The following is a 19,460-nucleotide window of genomic DNA, read 5'->3' as shown; positions in this document are numbered from 1 at the left end:
TAAAAAGTTCAAAATCACATTACACAATTTTACAAACAGTATCATCTTCACTCATTCATCTTATACAACAATTAGATGTAAACCTCAAATCTGAGGCTATTATATAAACAGCGTTATGGTAATGTGGCCGCACCGTCTCCCATGAGCTTCCAGAAGTTGTAAAAAATTTACCAGTTCGTAGATTCTTCACCAATCTTTTATACCTTCTCCAGAACATAAATGTTGCTCGGACCTCAAGTTCTGTGAGGTGGAATAAATTCCTTTGTTCTCTATGAAAATTCACTCTGTCTCTATACTGTGGCCATGAGGAGATCATCTCCTCCAGGAATTTACAACCTCTCTGACCACAGCAACCTAGTTTTAGGAGACAGAGAGAGTGGGATGGTACTCGCTGTACCCAAAGAGGGCAACGTCATGACACTCTCAACAAGCTTCCCACAATGTGTTGGGTGAATTTTGTCCCATTCCTCCTGACAGAGCTGGTTTAACTGAGTCAGGTTTATAGGCATACTTGCTCACACACTCTTTTTCAGTTCTGCCCACAAATTTTCTATGGGATTGAGGTCAGGGCTTTGTGATGGCCACTCCAATACCTTGACTTTGTTGTCCTTAAGCCATTTTGCCACAATACTTTGGAAGTATGCTTGGGTTCAAATCTATTTGGAAGACCCATTTGTGACCAAGCTTTAACTTCCTGACTGATGTCTTGAGATGTTGCTTCAATATATCCACATAATGTTCCTTTCTCATGATACCATCTATTTTGTGAAGTGCACCAGTCCCTCCTGCAGCAAAGCACCCCACAACATGATGCTGCCACCCCTGTGCTTCACGGTTGGGATGGTATTCTTCGGCTTGCAAGCGTCCCCCTTTTTCCTCCAAACATAACGATGGTCATTATGGCCAAACAGTTTTTGTTTCATCAGACCAGAGGACATTTCTCCAAAAAGTACGATCTTTGTCCCCATGTGCAGTTAAAAACCGTAGTCTGGCTTTTTTAATGGTGGTTTTGGAGCAATGGCCTCTCCTTGCTGAGTGGCCTTTCAGGTTATTTCTATATAGGACTCGTTTTACTGTGGATATAGATACTTTTGTACCTGTTTCCTCCTTTGCTGTTGTTCTGGGATTGATTTGCACTTTTCGCACCAAAGTACGTTAATCTCTAGGCGACAGAACGCGTCTCCTTCCTGAGTGGTATGACGGCTGCGTGGTTCCATGGTGTTTATACTTGCGTACTATTGTTTGTACAGATGAACGTGGTACCTTCAGGCGTTTGTAAATTGCTCCCAAGGATGAACCAGACTTGTGGAGGTCTACAGTTTTTTTCTGATGTCTTGGCTTGATTTCTTTTGATTTTCCCATGATGTCACGGAAAGAGGCACTGAGTTTGAAGGTAGTTCTTGAAATACATCCACAGGTCCACCTCCAATTGACTCAAATTATGTCCATTAGCCTATCAGAAGCTTCTAAAGCCATGACACAATTTTCTGTAGTTTTCCAAGCTGTTTAAAGGCACAGTCAACTTAGTGTATGTAAACGTCTGACCCACTGGAATGGTGATACAGTGAATTATAAGTTAAATAATCTGTCTGTAAACAATTGTTAGAAGAATTACTTGTGTCATGCACAAATTAGATGTCGTAACCGACTTGTCAAAACTATAGTTTATTAACAAGAAATATGTGGAGTGGTTGAAAAACGAGTTTTAATGACACCAACCTAAGTGTATGTAAACTTCTGACTTCAACTGTACAGAAAAGCAAATTAAGCAAATGTGAGTCATGTACTGGGACAGAGACAGACACTTTAGACTGGGACAGAGACAGACACTTTAGACTGGGACAGAGACAGACACTTTAGACTGGGACAGAGACAGACACTTTAGACTGGGACAGAGACAGACACTTTAGACTTGGACAGTGACATACACCTTAGACTGGGACAGAGACAGACACTTTAGACTGGGACAGGGACAGACACTTTAGACTGGAACAGGGACAGACACTTTAGACTGGGACAGAGACAGACACTTTAGACTGGGACAGAGACAGACACTTTAGACTGGGACAGAGACAGACACTTTAGACTGGGACAGAGACAGACACTTTAGACTGGGACAGAGACAGACACTTTAGACTGGGACAGAGACAGACACTTTAGACTGGGACAGGGACAGACACTTTAGACTGGGACAGTGACAGACACTTTAGACTGGGACAGAGTCTGTTTCCACAGCAGTGAGCTCTACGTCATCTTCTCTGTTTCCACAGCAACGAGCCCTATGTCATCTTCTCTGGGGGTCTGTCATACGACAAGGCTGGGGGACGGAGGCCCACCCTGACCATCATGCATGGCAAGGCCATCACGGTGCTGGAGATGGACCACCCTATCGTAGAGTTCCTGGTGCTCTGTGACACCCCATACTGCAACAGTGAGTTGAGGGGCCATGGTCATTAGCTGGGGTTTGAAGGATTAAGTAAAATCTCTCTCTCTTTCTCTCTCTCGCTCTCTCTCTCACTCTCGCTCTCTTTCCCTCCCTCCCTACATCAAATACACACATATGTTACTCTGTGGAGATGTAGAAACAGTCAGTATATTTAATGTTCCTTCCTGTGTAGTTAATGTATTTGTTCTCTGTGTTAGATTTAGAAACATATAGTATATTTCTGTGTAGTTAATGTATTTGTTCTCTGTGTTAGATATAGAAACATGCAGTATATTTCTGTGTAGTTAATGTATTTGTTCTCTGTGTTAGATATAGAAACATACAGTATATTTCTGTGTAGTTAATGTATTTGTTCTCTGTGTTAGATATAGAAACATACAGTATATTCCTGTGTAGTTAATGTATTTGTTCTCTGTGTTAGATATAGAAACATACAGTATATTCCTGTGTAGTTAATGTATTTGTTCTCTGTGTTAGATATAGAAACATACAGTATATTCCTGTGTAGTTAATGTATTTGTTCTCTGTGTTAGATATAGAAACATACAGTATATTTCTGTGTAGTTAATGTATTTGTTCTCTGTGTTAGATATAGAAACATACATTATATTTATGTGTAGTTAATGTATTTGTTCTCTGTGTTAGATATAGAAACATACATTATATTTATGTGTAGTTAATGTATTTGTTCTCTGTGTTAGATATAGAAACATACAGTATATTCCTGTGTAGTTAATGTATTTGTTCTCTGTGTTACTGTCTACAGAGATCCAGGATCCGTATGCGGTGGTGCTGCTTCTAGAAAAGGACTTTATCATGGTTGATCTGACACAGAGCAAGTATGTTCACACACACACACACACACACACACACACACACACACACACACACACACACACACACACACACAGGCTGCTGCTGCTGTGGTCCAGAGGAAACCAGGCTGTCAACTCCTGATGTGACTGGATATGACTCCGTCTTCTCACAGCTGTCTAGGTGACACCGTCAGGCCAAATGTTAGACATCACCAGGGGGAATAACACTCCTCTATCAACACATCACAACTATAGTAGTCCCAGACAGCATCCTACCACATAAAACTATAATAATCCCAGACAGCATCCTACCACATAAAACTATAATAGTCCCAGACAGCATCATACCACATAAAACTATAATAGTCCCAGACAGCATCATACCAAATGAAACTATAGTAGTCCCAGACAGCATCCTACCACATCACAACTACAATAGTCCCAGACAGCATCCTACCACATAAAACTATAATAGTCCTAGACAGCATCCTACCACATAAAACTATAATAATCCCAGACAGCATCCTACCACATAAAACTATAATAGTCCCAGACAGCATTCTACCACATAAAACTATAATAGTCCCAGACAGCATCCTACCACATAAAACTATAATAATCCCAGACAGCATCCTACCACATCATCACTATATTAGTCCCAGACAGCATCCTACCACATAAAACTATAATAGTCCCAGACAGCATCCTACCACATCACAACTATATTAGTCCCAGACAGCATCCTACCACATAAAACTATAATAGCCCCAGACAGCATCCTACCACATAAAACTATAATAGTCCCAGACAGCATCCTACCACATAAAACTATAATAGTCCCAGACAGCATCCTACCACATCACCACTATATTAGTCCCAGACAGCATCCTACCACATAAAACTATAATAGTCCCAGACAGCATCCTACCACATAAAACTATAATAGTCCCAGACAGCATCCTACCACATAAAACTATAATAGTCCCAGACAGTATCCTACCACATAAAACTATAATAGTCCCTGGCCGCATCCTACCACATCAAACTATAATAGTCCCAGACAGCATCCTACCACATCACAACTATAATAGTCCCAGACAGCATCCTACCACATCACCACTATATTAGTCCCAGACAGCATCCTACCACATAAAACTATAATAGTCCCAGACAGCATCCTACCACATAAAACTATAATAGTCCCTGGCCGCATCCTACCACATCAAACTATAATAGTCCCAGACAGCATCCTACCACATCACAACTATAATAGTCCCAGACAGCATCCTACCACATAAAACTATAGTAGTCCCAGACAGCATCATACCACATGAAACTATAGTAGTCCCAGACAGCATCCTACCACATCACAACTACAAAAGTCCCAGACAGCATCCTACCACATAAAACTATAATAGTCCCAGACAGCATCATACCACATAAAACTATAGTAGTCCCAGACAGCATCCTACCACATCACAACTATATTAGTCCCAGACAGTATCCTACCACATAAAACTATAGTAGTCCCAAACAGCATCCTACCACATCACAACTACAAAAGTCCCAGACAGCATCCTACCACATAAAACTATAATAGTCCCAGACAGCATCATACCACATAAAACTATAGTAGTCCCAGACAGCATCCTACCACATCACAACTATATTAGTCCCAGACAGTATCCTACCACATAAAACTATATTAGTCCCAGACAGCATCCTACCACATAAAACGACAATAGTCCCAGACAGCATCCTACCACATAAAACTATATTAGTCCCAGACAGCATCCTACCACATAAAACTATAATAGTCCCAGACAGCATCCTACCACATAAAACTATAATAGTCCTAGACAGCATCCTACCACATAAAACTATAATAGTCCCAGACAGCATCCTACCACATAAAACTATAATAGCCCCAGACAGCATCCTACCACATAAAACTATAATAGTCCCAGACAGCATCATACCACATAAAACTATAGCAGTCCCAGACAGCATCCTACCACATCACAACTATATTAGTCCCAGACAGTATCCTACCACATAAAACTATAGTAGTCCCAGACAGCATCCTACCACATAAAACTACAATAGTCCCAGACAGCATCCTACCACATAAAACTATATTAGTCCCAGACAGCATCCTACCACATAAAACTATAATAGTCCCAGACAGCATCCTACCACATAAAACTATAATAGTCCCAGACAGCATCCTACCACATAAAACTATAATAGCCCCAGACAGCATCCTACCACATAAAACTATAATAGTCCCAGACAGCATCCTACCACATAAAACTATAATAGTCCCAGACAGCATCCTACCACATCACCACTATATTAGTCCCAGACAGCATCCTACCACATAAAACTATAATAGTCCCAGACAGCATCCTACCACATAAAACTATAATAGTCCCAGGCCGCATCCTACCACATAAAACTATAATAGTCCCAGACAGCATCATACCACATGAAACTATAATAGTCCCAGACAGCATCCTACCACATCACAACTACAAAAGTCCCAGACAGCATCCTACCACATAAAACTATAATAGTCCCAGACAGCATCCTACCACATCACAACTACAAAAGTCCCAGACAGCATCCTACCACATAAAACTATAATAGTCCCAGACAGCATCATACCACATAAAACTATAGTAGTCCCAGACAGCATCCTACCACATCACAACTATATTAGTCCCAGACAGTATCCTACCACATAAAACTATAGTAGTCCCAGACAGCATCCTACCACATAAAACTACAATAGTCCCAGACAGCATCCTACCACATAAAACTATATTAGTCCCAGACAGCATCCTACCACATAAAACGACAATAGTCCCAGACAGCATCCTACCACATAAAACTGCAGGTTACACATCAACACTCTGAGGGAGGGAGATGAAGAAAAGGCATGGAGATCTAAACTATTCCTCCGTAGTTTATGACGCTGTGTTTACATAATTACAGCGTTGATATGGAATAGTGCTTGGACAATTAGCTGCTGGGAATGTATTGAAGTGGTGTCTTGGGTGGTGTTCTGCTCTGCTACCACCAAAAGGTTGAAATATCCATCAGATGCCCATTGGATATCCACAAACTACACTACTCACAGTTATAACATATTGGACCTTTTGGTTATTTGTCATTTCAAAAATGTTGGTGATAACGTTCTGTAGCAGTCACACACACACACACACACACACACACACACACACACACACACACACACACACACACACACACACACACACACACGTACTTCCCTGTGAGAACTCGACATGCACATTGTATCATTTTTCTTTCCCCTTCTCCTGTTGCAAGTTTCCCCATCTTTGAGACCCCATACCCCATGGACATCCACGAGTCTCCTGTCACCTGTACAGCCTACTTCGCCGAGTGCCCCCCGGATATCATCCCAGTCCTCTACTCCGTAGGAGCCAAGCAGAAGAAGACCGGCTACAGCCACAAGGTACGCTACAGGTCATAGGTCATAGGTCAGACAATGACAAAGTAAAACTAAAGCGAACAACAACAAAAAAGCTCAATTCCGTTTGGGGAACTTTTCAGTCCATTGACCAACTGTCTTATTCCTGACAGGAGTGGCCAGTGAGTGGCGGTACGTGGACATTAGGCTCACAGACCTACCCAGAGGTTATCGTCACAGGGTGAGTCAGTGGGTTCCGTACTGTTGGAGACTTTGTTGTCAAAGTGTGTGAACTAACACGCAGCGGGCTGGTTCCATTCATTCAGACAGGAAGTAATAAAGTTTTCCTCTGCTCCCCTTTGTGTTTGTTGTTGATGAAAGCAGTGTCTCATTCAGGATTGGACACGGACTGTTCTCTTGACCTTTGCCCCCATCTTTTATTCTTTATTCAGACACGCAGATGGAACCGTAAAGTTTTGGGACGCATCTGCTAGTAAGTTCACTCTCTCCCTTCCTTTCTTATGTTACAATACTAACACGACTATATTATCAACAATACTACAGTATCAACAATACTATATTATCACCAATACTGTAGCATCACCAATACTATATTATCACCAATACTATATTATCACCAATACTGTAGCATCACCAATACTATATTAACAACAATACTGTAGTATCAACAATACTATATTATCAACAATATTCAATGATACTATAGTATCAACAATACTATAGTTTCAACAATATTCAACGATAACATATTATCAACAATACTATATTATCAAAAATACTATATTATCAACAATACTATCTTATCAACAATACTATACTATCGACAATATTCAACAATACTATATTATCAACAATACTATCAACAATGTTCAACGATACTATATTTTCAACAATACTATATTGTCAACAATACTATATTATCAACAATATTCAACTATACTATATTATCAACAATACTTTATTGTCAACAATATGCACAAATACTATATAATCAACAATATTCAACAATACTATATTACCAACAATATTCAACAATACTATATTATCAACAATACTATCATATCAACAATATGCAACAATACTATCTTATCAACACTACTATAGTATCAACAATACTATACTATCAACAATAGTTAACAATACTATATTATCAACAATACTATATTATCAACAATGCTATAGTATCAACAATATTCAACAATACTATAGTATCAACAATACTATACTATCACCGATATTCAACAATACTATAGTATCAACAATACTATATTAGCAACACTTTTAAACAATACTATATTATCGACAATACTATTATCAACAATATTCAACAATACTATATTATCAACAATACTATATAATCAACAATGCTATATTATCAACAATATTCAACAATACTATATTATCAACAATATTCAACAATACTATATTATCAACAATACTATATTATCGACAATACTATATTATCAACAATATTCAACAATACTATATTATTAACAATACTATATTATCAACAATATTCAACAATACTATATTGTCAACAATACTATATTATCAACAATATTCAACAATACTATATTATCAACAATACTATATTGTCAACAATACTATATTATCAACAATATTCAACAATACTATATTATCAACACTGCTATATTATCAACAATACTATATTGGTAACCATATTCAACAATACTACATTATTACACATCAACACTCTGCAGATTACACGTCAACACTGGGGCGGCAGGGTAGCGGTTAGAGCGTTGGACTAGTAACCGAAAGGTTGCAAATCCCCGAGCTGACAAGGTACAAATCTGTCGTTCTGCCCCTGAACAGGCAGTTAACCCACTGTTCCTAGGCCGTCATTGAAAATAAGAATTTGTTCTTAACTGACTTGCCTAGTTAAATAAATTATCAACAATACCAATATTAACACTGCTATATTATCATCAATACTAGCACTGCTATTTTATCAACAATACTCTACAATACTAGCACTACTATATTATCAACAATACTCTACAATACCAGCACTACAATATTAGCAACAATACCCTGCAATACTACCACTACTATATTATCATCAATACTAACAGTTCTCTAATTCTTATAAAGAACACTGATTCTAATTACATAAGAACTACATTTTTGCATTCATAAACTAGACTCTTTGTGTGACCAGTTACACTGCAGATGCTGTACAAGCTGAAGACGTCTAAGGTGTTTGAGAACCCCAATGCGGGTGAAGGCCGGGCGGTCGAGCAGGTAGAGGAGGACCCTTACGCCATTCAGATGGTCCGCTGGTGCCCGCAGAGCCGTCTCTTCTGTGTGGTGGGCATCTCTGCCCACGTCATCCTCTACCGCTTCAGCAAACACGACGCCAACGCAGAGATAGTGGTGAGTGGATGAGAGATGTTTCCTAACCCGCTTCCCCAGTCAGTACAGCTGATTCAACTACAATACTACAGTATTATCCACACAAAAACTCTGCAGTAAATACTATGGTATTATCCACACAAAAACTCTGTAGTAAATACTACAGTATTATCTACACAAAAACTCTGCAGTAAATACTACAGTATTATCTACACAAAAATACTACAGTATTATCTACACAAAAACTCTGTAGTAAATACTACAGTATTATCCACACAAAAACTCTGTAGTAAATACTACAGTATTATCTACACAAAAACTCTGTAGTAAATACTACAGTATTATCTACACAAAAATACTACAGTATTATCTACACAAAAACTCTGTAGTAAATACTACAGTATTATCCACACAAAAATACTACAGTATTATCTACACAAAAACTCTGTAGTAAATACTACAGTATTATCTACACAAAAACTCTGTAGTAAATACTACAGAAATGTCTGCAAAAACAGTTCAGTCCGCACACTTGTTTAATTATAGGTAGCACTACAGTATTCTAATTTGCATATCCCCTCCCCAATATCCCAATTTGTGTCACCCGTGAGTGAGAAACCTACGTGACAAGTATAGACCATACATTTTGTTCCTATAGATTAGAGCAGGAGCTCTGAACTCTCTGTTCAGAACCCAGTCCTACCTACCAACAGGTTATGGAAAATGTGCTATTTTAGCGTCTTGTTCAGTAGGTTTTCTCAAGGAGAAAGCCCCCCCCCCCCCACTTCAATGTCAAAGATAACAAATGAAAACACTTGAGTAAACACTACAGTAAATACTACAGTATACTGCAGTCTGCAAAACACTACAGTAAATACTACAGTCTGCAAAACACTACAGTAAATACTACAGTATACTACAGTCTGCAAAACACTACAGTAAATACTACAGTATACTACAGTCTGCAAAATAATACAGTAATTACTATAGTATACTACAGTCTGCAAAACACTACAGTAAATACTACAGTATACTACAGTCTGCAAAATACTACTGTAAATACTGCAGTATAGCATAGTCCACAAAACACTACAGTGTTTTACAGTCTGCAAAATACTACATTAAATACTATATTTATATTCTACTCTCTTTTTTACTACAGTATTTATTAATTTGTATTTGTCTTTTTGTCTTTTGAAGCACCACACAACTTTCCCCCTGTGGATAATACATCTAATATCATCTAATCTAATCCACAGTCTCTAGAAGTGCGTCTGCAGTTTGATTCAGAGGACATCATCTCCCTGTCAGAGACAGACCAGTGTTTCTCAGACCCCAGTTCCCACTCCCCCCAGATGCCCGGTAGCCCCAGCAACGGATCACAAGACAGCCTCCACTACCGCAAGTGAGTCACTTCTGTCATACACCTCGACAGGGTCTACCAAGGTGTCGCTGTCAGACACCTCAACATGGTCTACCAAGGTGTTGCTGTCAGACACCTCAACAGGGTCTACCAAGGTGTCGCTGTCAGACACCTCAACAGGGTCTACCAAGGTGTTGCTGTCAGACACCTCAACAGGGTCTACCAAGGTGTTGCTGTCAGACACCTCAACAGGGTCTACCAAGGTGTTGCTGTCAGACACCTCAACAGGGTCTACCAAGGTGTCGCTGTCAGACACCTCAACATGGTCTACCAAGGTGTCGCTGTCAGACACCTCAACATGGTCTACCAAGGTGTTGCTGTCAGACACCTCAACAGGGTCTACCAAGGTGTCGCTGTCAGACACCTCAACATGGTCTACCAAGGTGTCGCTGTCAGACACCTCAACATGGTCTACCAAGGTGTTGCTGTCAGACACCTCAACAGGGTCTACCAAGGTGTCGCTGTCAGACACCTCAACAGGGTCTACCAAGGTGTCGCTGTGATGGTAAAATTGTTATTGGCGAAACTCTCCTTCTCCTCTACATTAACTTTCAAACTGTCTTTCCCCTCTATCCCCCCCTCCCTCCCTCTCTGTATGTCAGGGTGAAGAGTCGTCCAGTGCGCATGCCCCCGGGGTACCAGGCTGAGTTGGTGATGCAGCTGCAATGGGTGGATAGAGAGCCCCCCCAGCAGATCACCAGCCTGGATATCAACTCTGCCTATGGCCTGTGAGTGACTCTCGGCTCTCTGTGTGTCTCTAAACGCTTTCTACTTCTCACTTCCACACTCACACTCACATCCATCTCTCCCCTCACACTGTTTTTCCACTCACACACTTTTCTCCTCTCCTCTCCTCTCCTCTCCTCTCCTCTCCTCTCCTCTCCTCTCCTCTCCTCTCCTCTCCTCTCCTCTGCTCTCCTCTGCTCTCCTCTCCTCTCTTCCTCTCCTCTACTCTCCTCCCTTCCTCTCCTCTCCTCTTCTCTCCTCTCTTCCTCTCCTCTCCTCTTATCTCCTCCCCTCCCCTCTTCCTCTTCCCTCCCCTCCCCTCTTCCTCTCCTCTTCTCTCCTCTTCCTCTCTTCTGTCCCTCTCTGTCTCTGTCCCTCTCTCTCTCTCTCTCTCTCTCTCTCTCTCTCTCTCTCTCTCTCTCTCTCTCTCTCTCTCTCTCTCTGTCCCTCTCTGTCTCTGTCCCTCTGTCTCTCTGCCTCTCTCTCTTTCTGTCCCTCTCTCTCTCCCTCTCTCTCTCTCTCTCTCTCTCTCTCACTCTCTCTCTCTCTGTCCCTCTCTGTCTCTGTCCCTCTCTGTCTCTGTCCCTCTCTCTCCCCCTCTCTCTCTCTCTCTGTCTCTCTCTGTCCCTCTCTGTTTCTGTCTCTCTCTCTCTCTCTCTCTGTCCCTCTGTCTCTATCCCTCTCTCTCTCTCTGTCTCTGTCCCTCTCTCTCTCTCTGTCCCTTTCTGTCTCAGTCCCTCTCTCTCTCTCTCTCTCTCTCTCTCTCTCTCTCTCTCTCTCTCTGTCCCTCTGTCTCTGTCCCTCTCTCTCTCTCTGTCTCTGTCCCTCTCTCTCTCTCTGTCTCTGTCTCTGTCTCTCTCTCTCTCTCTCTCTCTCTCTCTCTCTCTCTCTCTCTCTCTGTCCCTCTGTCTCTGTCCCTCTCTGTCCCTCTGTCTCTGTCCCTCTCTCTCTCTCTGTCTCTGTCCCTCTCTCTCTCTCTGTCCCTTTCCGTCTCTGTCCCTCTCGGTCTCTGTCCCTCTCTCTCCCTCTCTCTCTCTCTCTCTGTCTCTCTCTGTCCCTCTCTGTTTCTGTCCCTCTCTCTCTCTCTCTCTCTCTCTCTCTCTGTCCCTCTGTCTCTGTCCCTCTCTCTCTCTCTGTCTCTGTCCCTCTCTCTCTCTCTGTCCCTCTCTGTTTCTGTCCCTCTCTCTCTCTCTCTCTCTCTCTCTCTCTCTCTCTCTCTCTCTCTCTCTCTCTGTCCCTCTGTCTCTGTCTCTCTCTCTCTCTCTCTGTCTCTGTCCCTCTCTCTCTCTCTGTCCCTTTCTGTCTCTGTCCCTCTCTCTCTCTCTGTCTCTCTCTGTCCCTCTCTGTTTCTGTCCCTCTCTCTCTCTCTCTCTCTCTCTCTCTCTCTCTCTCTCTCTCTCTCTCTCTCTCTCTCTCTCTCTCTCTCTCTCTGTCCCTCTGTCTCTGTCCCTCTCTCTCTCTGTGTCTCTGTCCCTCTCTCTCTCTGTCCCTTTCTGTCTCAGTCCCTCTCTCTCTCTGTCCCTCTGTCTCTGTCCCTCTCTCTCTCTCTGTCTCTGTCCCTCTCTCTCTCTCTGTCCCTTTCTGTCTCAGTCCCTCTCTGCCTCTTTATTCATCATCCCAGCAGCTATTTTCTAATAAATTGAATAAAGCATACGCCTAAATACACTAATACATATTTCATTTCACCCACTCATCTATAATTTAACCGTAGCAGAAGGAAACTGTAATCGGTGAAACATGATTCAAAAAAGTTTTGAAAAAAAAGTGTCTGGTTTTCTGGGAAAAGAGGCTGTTTTGACAGAGGAGAGAAACTTTGATTCCTCCTTGGCTGCTTCTCTACAGTTAATCAATAGAAAAGCCTCAAGGCCATTACCAAGCTTATGTTTTCCAGAGTTTGGTCGAAAAAGTTGATACATTCGCAGCTCTTAAAAAAAATAAAATAAGAGTCTACAGTGCTGGAGGCATACACAGACAAGGTCACTAACCGTGCTCCCCTGAAGCTATTCATTCGTTAAAGTGGATTTTAGTCATCTCTTCAGTTTGTTCTGTATACTGTCTTGGCACTGGTACTGTAGGTTTTCACCCCTACACATACACTGAGGTTATCTGCATCTACATCTGCATACCACTTGGTATGAAAGAAACAGTATATACACTGGGCTTATCTGCATCTACATCTGCATACCACTTGGTATGAAAGAAGCAGTATATACACTGGGCTTATCTGCATCTACATCTGCATACCACTTGGTATGAAAGAAACAGTATATACACTGGGGTTATGTCTCTACATCTGCATACCACTTGGTATGAAAGAAACAGTATATACACTGGGGTTATGTCTCTACATCTGCATACCACTTGGTATGAAAGAAACAGTATATACACTGGGCTTATCTGCATCTACATCTGCATACCACTTGGTATGAAAGAAACAGTATATACACTGGGGTTATGTCTCTACATCTGCATACCACTTGGTATGAAAGAAACAGTATATACACTGGGGTTATGTCTCTACATCTGCATACCACTTGGTATGAAAGAAACAGTATATACACTGGGGTTATGTCTCTACATCTGCATACCACTTGGTATGAAAGAAACAGTATATACACTGGGGTTATGTCTCTACATCTGCATACCACTTGGTATGAAAGAAGCAGTATATACACTGGGGTTATGTCTCTACATCTGCATACCACTTGGTATGAAAGAAACAGTGGGGTTATGTCTCTACATCTGCATACCACTTGGTATGAAAGAAACAGTATATACACTGGGGTTATGTCTCTACATCTGCATACCACTTGGTATGAAAGAAACAGTATATACACTGGGGTTATGTCTCTACATCTGCATACCACTTGGTATGAAAGAAACAGTATATACACTGGGGTTATGTCTCTACATCTGCATACCACTTGGTATGAAAGAAGCAGTATATACACTGGGGTAATGTCTCTACATCTGCATACCACTTGGTATGAAAGAAACAGTATATACTCTGGGGTAATGTCTCTACATCTGCATACCACTTGGTATGAAAGAAACAGTATATACACTGGGGTTATGTCTCTACATCTGCATACCACTTGGTATGAAAGAAACAGTATATACACTGGGGTTATGTCTCAGTATATTGAGCTGCAATCTAAAGTGATGTTCTAGTGTACATTGGAATCAATATATGTATGTTTCATATATGTACAGTGGGGCAAAAAAGTAGTTTGTCAGCCACCAATTGTGCAAGTTCTCCCACTTAAAAAGATGAGAGGCCTGTAATTTTCATCATAGGTACACTTCAACTATGACAGACAAAATGAGGAGAAAAAAATCCAGAAAATCACTTTGTAGGATTTTTAATGAATTTATTTGCAAATTATGGTGGAAAATAAGTATTTGGTCACCTACAAACCAGCAAGATTTCTGGCTCTCACAGACCTGTAACTTCTTCTTTAAGAGGCTCCTCTGTCATCCACTCGTTACCCCCCCCCCCCCCCCCCCCCCCCCCCCCTAAGAGTGAACAGTACTATATATACTAAGATGCCAATTACATTAGATAGGAACTATTCTTCAGGTTATGGGTGCAGAACCTCGTGTTCTTTCAGTTACTCCGTTCCATTTCACACTAACTAGACTTGCTCTGTGTTTCTGTGTGTGTTTCTGTGTGTGTTTCTGTGTGTCAGTCTAGCGTTTGGGAGCTGCAATGGTCTAGTGGTGGTGGACTACATTCAGAAGACCATCCTGATGTGTGTGAGCACGTTGGACCTGTACGGAGCTGCTGACCCCTACCAACGCCTCACACGCTCCCCACGCAAAAACAGACAGTCCACCTCAGGTAGGGGAACACGCCCCATGTTCCTCGCACATACAACACACACACATACACACACACACACACACACTCAAATACAAATGCATATACTATACACATAAATGTACAGTAATCACATGTACTGGTATGTTCACACACATAGACATACTGTATCAACAATTTCTCCCTCTCTCTACATCTCTCTGTCTCTCTCTTCTCCCATTTTCTTTTTATCTTTCTGGTATCTGTCATGACCTCACTCTCCATTTCTGTCTTAATCTTATCTCAGTTGTCCTTTCTTTCTCTTTCCTGTCTCTTCTCCTAACCTGTCTGTCTTTTCTCCTAACCTCTCTGTCTCTTCTCCTAACCTCTCTGTCTCTTCTCCTAACCTCTGTCTCTTCTCCTAACCTCTGTCTCTTCTCCTAGCCTCTCTGTCTCTTCTCCTAGCCTCTCTGTCTCTTCTCCTAACCTCTCTGTCTCTTCTCCAAACCTCTCTGTCTCTTCTCCAAACCTCTCTGTCTCTTCTCCTAACCTCTTTGTCTCTTCTCCTAACCTCTCTGTCTCTTCTCCTAACCTCTGTCTCTTCTCCTAACGTCTTGGTCTCTTCTCCTAACCTCTCGGTCTCTTATCCAAACCTCTCTGTCTCTTCTCCTAACCTCTCTGTCTCATCTCCTAACCTCTCTGTCTCTTCTCCTAACCTCTCTGTCTCTTCTCCTAACCTCTCTGTCTCTTCTCCTAACCTCTCTGTCTCTTCTCCTAGCCTCTCTGTCTCTTCTCCTAACCTCTCTGTCTCTTCTCCTAACCTCTCTGTCTCTTCTCCTAGCCTCTCTGTCTCTTCTCCTAACCTCTCTGTCTCTTCTCCTAACCTCTCTGTCTCTTCTCCTAGCCTCTCTGTCTCTTCTCCTAACCTCTCTGTCTCTTCTCCTAACCTCTCTGTCTCTTCTCCAAACCTCTCTGTCTCTTCTCCAAACCTCTCTGTCTCTTCTCCTAGCCTCTCTGTCTCTTCTCCTAGCCTCTCTGTCTCTTCTCCTAACCTCTCTGTCTCTTCTCCTAACCTCTCTGTCTCTTCTCCTAACCTCTCTGTCTCTTCTCCAAACCTCTCTGTCTCTTCTCCAAACCTCTCTGTCTCTTCTCCAAACCTCTCTGTCTCTTCTCCAAACCTATCTGTCTCTTCTCCAAACCTCTCTGTCTCTTCTCCAAACCTCTCTGTCTCTTCTCCAAACCTCTCTGTCTCTTCTCCAAACCTCTCTGTCTCTTCTCCAAGCCTCTCTGTCTCTTCTCCTAGCCTCTCTGTCTCTTCTCCTAACCTCTCTGTCTCTTCTCCAAACCTCTCTGTCTCTTCTCCAAACCTCTATGTCTCTTCTCCAAACCTCTCTGTCTCTTCTCCAAACCTCTCGGTCTCTTATCCAAACCTCTCTGTCTCTTCTCCTAACCTCTCTGTCTCTTCTCCTAACCTCTCTGTCTCTTCTCCAAACCTCTTTGTCTCTTCTCCTAACGTCTTAGTCTCTTCTCCTAACGTCTTAGTCTCTTCTCCTAACCTCTCGGTCTCTTATCCAAACCTATCTGTCTCTTCTCCTAACCTCTCTATCTCTTCTCCTAACCTCTGTCTCTTCTCCTAACGTCTTGGTCTCTTCTCCTAACCTCTCGGTCTCTTATCCAAACCTCTCTGTCTCTTCTCCTAACCTCTCTGTCTCTTCTCCAAACCTCTCTGTCTCTTCTCCAAACCTCTCTGTCTCTTCTCCAAACCTCTCTGTCTCTTCTCCTAACCTCTCTATCTCTTCTCCTAACCTCTGTCTCTTCTCCTAACGTCTTGGTCTCTTCTCCTAACCTCTCGGTCTCTTCTCCAAACCTCTCTGTCTCTTCTCCTAACCTCTCTGTCTCTTCTCCTAACCTCTCTGTCTCTTCTCCAAACCTCTCTGTCTCTTCTCCTAACCTCTCTGTCTCTTCTCCTAACCTCTCTGTCTCTTCTCCAAACCTCTCTGTCTCTTCTCCTAACCTCTCTGCCTCACTACAATACATAAACAAAACAAAACACACCACCATTCACAAACAACCACGTGAGGTGCATGTGACCGGCTGCATACCACGGTGGCGTCATGTGCGTGTTGTGGTTCTTTCAGTCACTTTTGCTTGAGCACTACTCTTAGATAAGACCTACCGAAGCATCTCTTAGCATATCTTAGACCAGGGTTCCCCAAACTGTTGGCCGCCGGCCCAATTTGGCCTGCGGGTGATTTTATTTGCCCCCCCCAAAAAAAAAAAATTTTTAGGGTGGAAGTAAGACTGCAAAAACAACATCAAATCAGGTCCAAATGTTTTTCATTTGGAAAATGTTTCCAAAGTATTCCCACGCATTATGGAGAGGTATATACAGTATCAGTCAAATCAGTCAAATCATTCAGGGTTTTTCTTTCTTTTTACTATTTTCTACGTTGTAAAATACAAGTGAAGACATCAACACTATGAAATAACACATATGGAATCATGTAGTAACCAAAAAAGTCTTAAACAAATCAAAATATATTTTCTATTTCAGATTTTTCAAAGTAGCCAATTTGCAAATCGCCCCCCGAGATTGAATCTATACTGAAGAAAAATGTCAAAGCAAAATGGAACAATTTCAACTACTGACTTACAATTAATGTAAGGACATCAGTCAATAGTAATATTCATTAGGCCCTAATCTATGGGTTTCACATGACTGGGCAGGGGTGCAGCCATGGGTGGTCCTGGGAGGGCATAGACCCACCCACTTGGGAGCCAATCAGCTCCAGCCAATCAGAGTTTTTTCTCCCTCCCCCTCAATTTATTTACTGTTCTGAGTTGATCTTTTGGGTTTCTCCACTATACACTAACTGGGTTTCTGCTTGCCTTCACTTTCCTTTTCACTCTGGGCCTTGTGTTCTTCTCTCTCTCTCTCTCTCTCTCTCTCTCTCTCTCTTCCTCCTCCTCCCTCTTGGTGTCTATGGCTGCTGGTATGGGCCTTGTGTTCTTCTCTCTTTCTCCCTCCTCCTCTTCCTCCTCCTCCTTCCTCCCTCCCTCTTGGTGTCTATGGCTGCTGGTATGGGCATGTGTTCTTCTCTCTCCCTCCTCCTCTTCCTCCTCCTCCTTCCTCCCTCCCTCTTGGTGTCTATGGCTGCTGGTATGGGCATGTGTTCTTCTCTCTCTCTCCCTCCTCCTCTTCCTCCTCCTCCCTCCTCCCTCCCTCTTGGTGTCTACGGCTGCTGGTATGGGCATGTGTTATTCTCTCTCTCTCTCCCTCCTCCTCTTCCTCCTCCTCCCTCCTCCCTCCCTCTTGGTGTCTACGGCTGCTGGTATGGGCATGTGTTCTTCTCTCTCTCTCCCTCCTCCTCTTCCTCCTCCTCCCTCCTCCCTCCCTCTTGGTGTCTACGGCTGCTGGTATGGGCATGTGTTCTTCTCTCTCTCTCTCCCTCCTCCTCTTCCTCCTCCTCCTTCCTCCCTCCCTCTTGGTGTCTATGGCTGCTGGTATGGGCATGTGTTCTCTCTCCCTCCTCCTCTTCCTCCTCCTCCCTCCTCCCTCCCTCTTGGTGTCTATGGCTGCTGGTATGGGCATGTGTTCTTCTCTCTCTCTCTCTCCCTCCTCCTCTTCCTCCTCTTCCTCCTTCCTCCCTCCCTCTTGGTGTCTATGGCTGCTGGTATGGGCATGTGTTCTCTCTCCCTCCTCCTCTTCCTCCTCCTCCCTCCTCCCTCCCTCTTGGTGTCTATGGCTGCTGGTATGGGCATGTGTTCTTCTCTCTCTCTCTCCCTCCTCCTCTTCCTCCTCTTCCTCCTTCCTCCCTCCCTCTTGGTGTCTATGGCTGCTGGTATGGGCATGTGTTCTTCTCTCTCTCTCTCCCTCCTCCTCTTCCTCCTCTTCCTCCTTCCTCCCTCCCTCTTGGTGTCTATGGCTGCTGGTATGGGCATGTGTTCTCTCTCCCTCCTCCTCTTCCTCCTCCTCCCTCCCTCTTGGTGTCTATGGCTGCTGGTATGGGCATGTGAACCTACCTAAAGACTTTTGCATGCGTAGCCTGTCTCACTTTTATTCAGATTCAAAGAAAAGGATCCGCAAGTCCTATCAGAGTAAGTCAGGTGATCCTCAAGGCAAGGAGACAAGGGGTGAAGGGACGAAGTGGGACAAGGAGTTAAGGGGGCAAGAGGATAGTGGCAAGGGGCCGTACTAGAGAGATGATTGGAATGACATAGATTTTTACTGAAACAGCTCTGAAGCAACTCCCCAAGAGTTAAAGACAAATCCCGGTGTCAGCGCAACCGCTATCGAATTAAATGCCACGGCTTTATCAGAACCTGTGTCATGTTCAATCCCACTAGTCCAGCTATCTCAATATAGTAGGTCCTTTTGCCAAGGTCCCGTTAGAAACGTG

At 42.8% G+C, this 19,460-nt stretch overlaps 1 protein-coding gene across 1 annotated transcript in view; it reads left to right on the top strand.

Moving 5' to 3' along the window:
* Nucleotides 1-19,460, top strand: part of LOC110504879 (syntaxin-binding protein 5-like) — a 240,583-nt gene that overhangs the window by 162,926 nt on the left and 58,197 nt on the right. Inside the window, exons 10-18 of the mRNA XM_036975302.1 lie at nucleotides 2,271-2,431; nucleotides 3,213-3,285; nucleotides 6,613-6,760; nucleotides 6,889-6,956; nucleotides 7,168-7,208; nucleotides 8,919-9,133; nucleotides 10,372-10,517; nucleotides 11,138-11,263; nucleotides 14,951-15,102. Coding sequence (XP_036831197.1) covers nucleotides 2,271-2,431; nucleotides 3,213-3,285; nucleotides 6,613-6,760; nucleotides 6,889-6,956; nucleotides 7,168-7,208; nucleotides 8,919-9,133; nucleotides 10,372-10,517; nucleotides 11,138-11,263; nucleotides 14,951-15,102 — 1,130 coding nt within the window. The remainder of the gene's footprint in view (nucleotides 1-2,270; nucleotides 2,432-3,212; nucleotides 3,286-6,612; nucleotides 6,761-6,888; nucleotides 6,957-7,167; nucleotides 7,209-8,918; nucleotides 9,134-10,371; nucleotides 10,518-11,137; nucleotides 11,264-14,950; nucleotides 15,103-19,460) is intronic.

This window comes from Oncorhynchus mykiss, chromosome 3, assembly GCF_013265735.2.
Source record: "Oncorhynchus mykiss isolate Arlee chromosome 3, USDA_OmykA_1.1, whole genome shotgun sequence".
NCBI classification, from domain to species: Eukaryota; Metazoa; Chordata; class Actinopteri; order Salmoniformes; family Salmonidae; genus Oncorhynchus; species Oncorhynchus mykiss.
The sequence above is the reverse complement of the archived record's forward strand: the minus strand, read 5'-3'. Positions and strand labels throughout refer to the sequence as shown.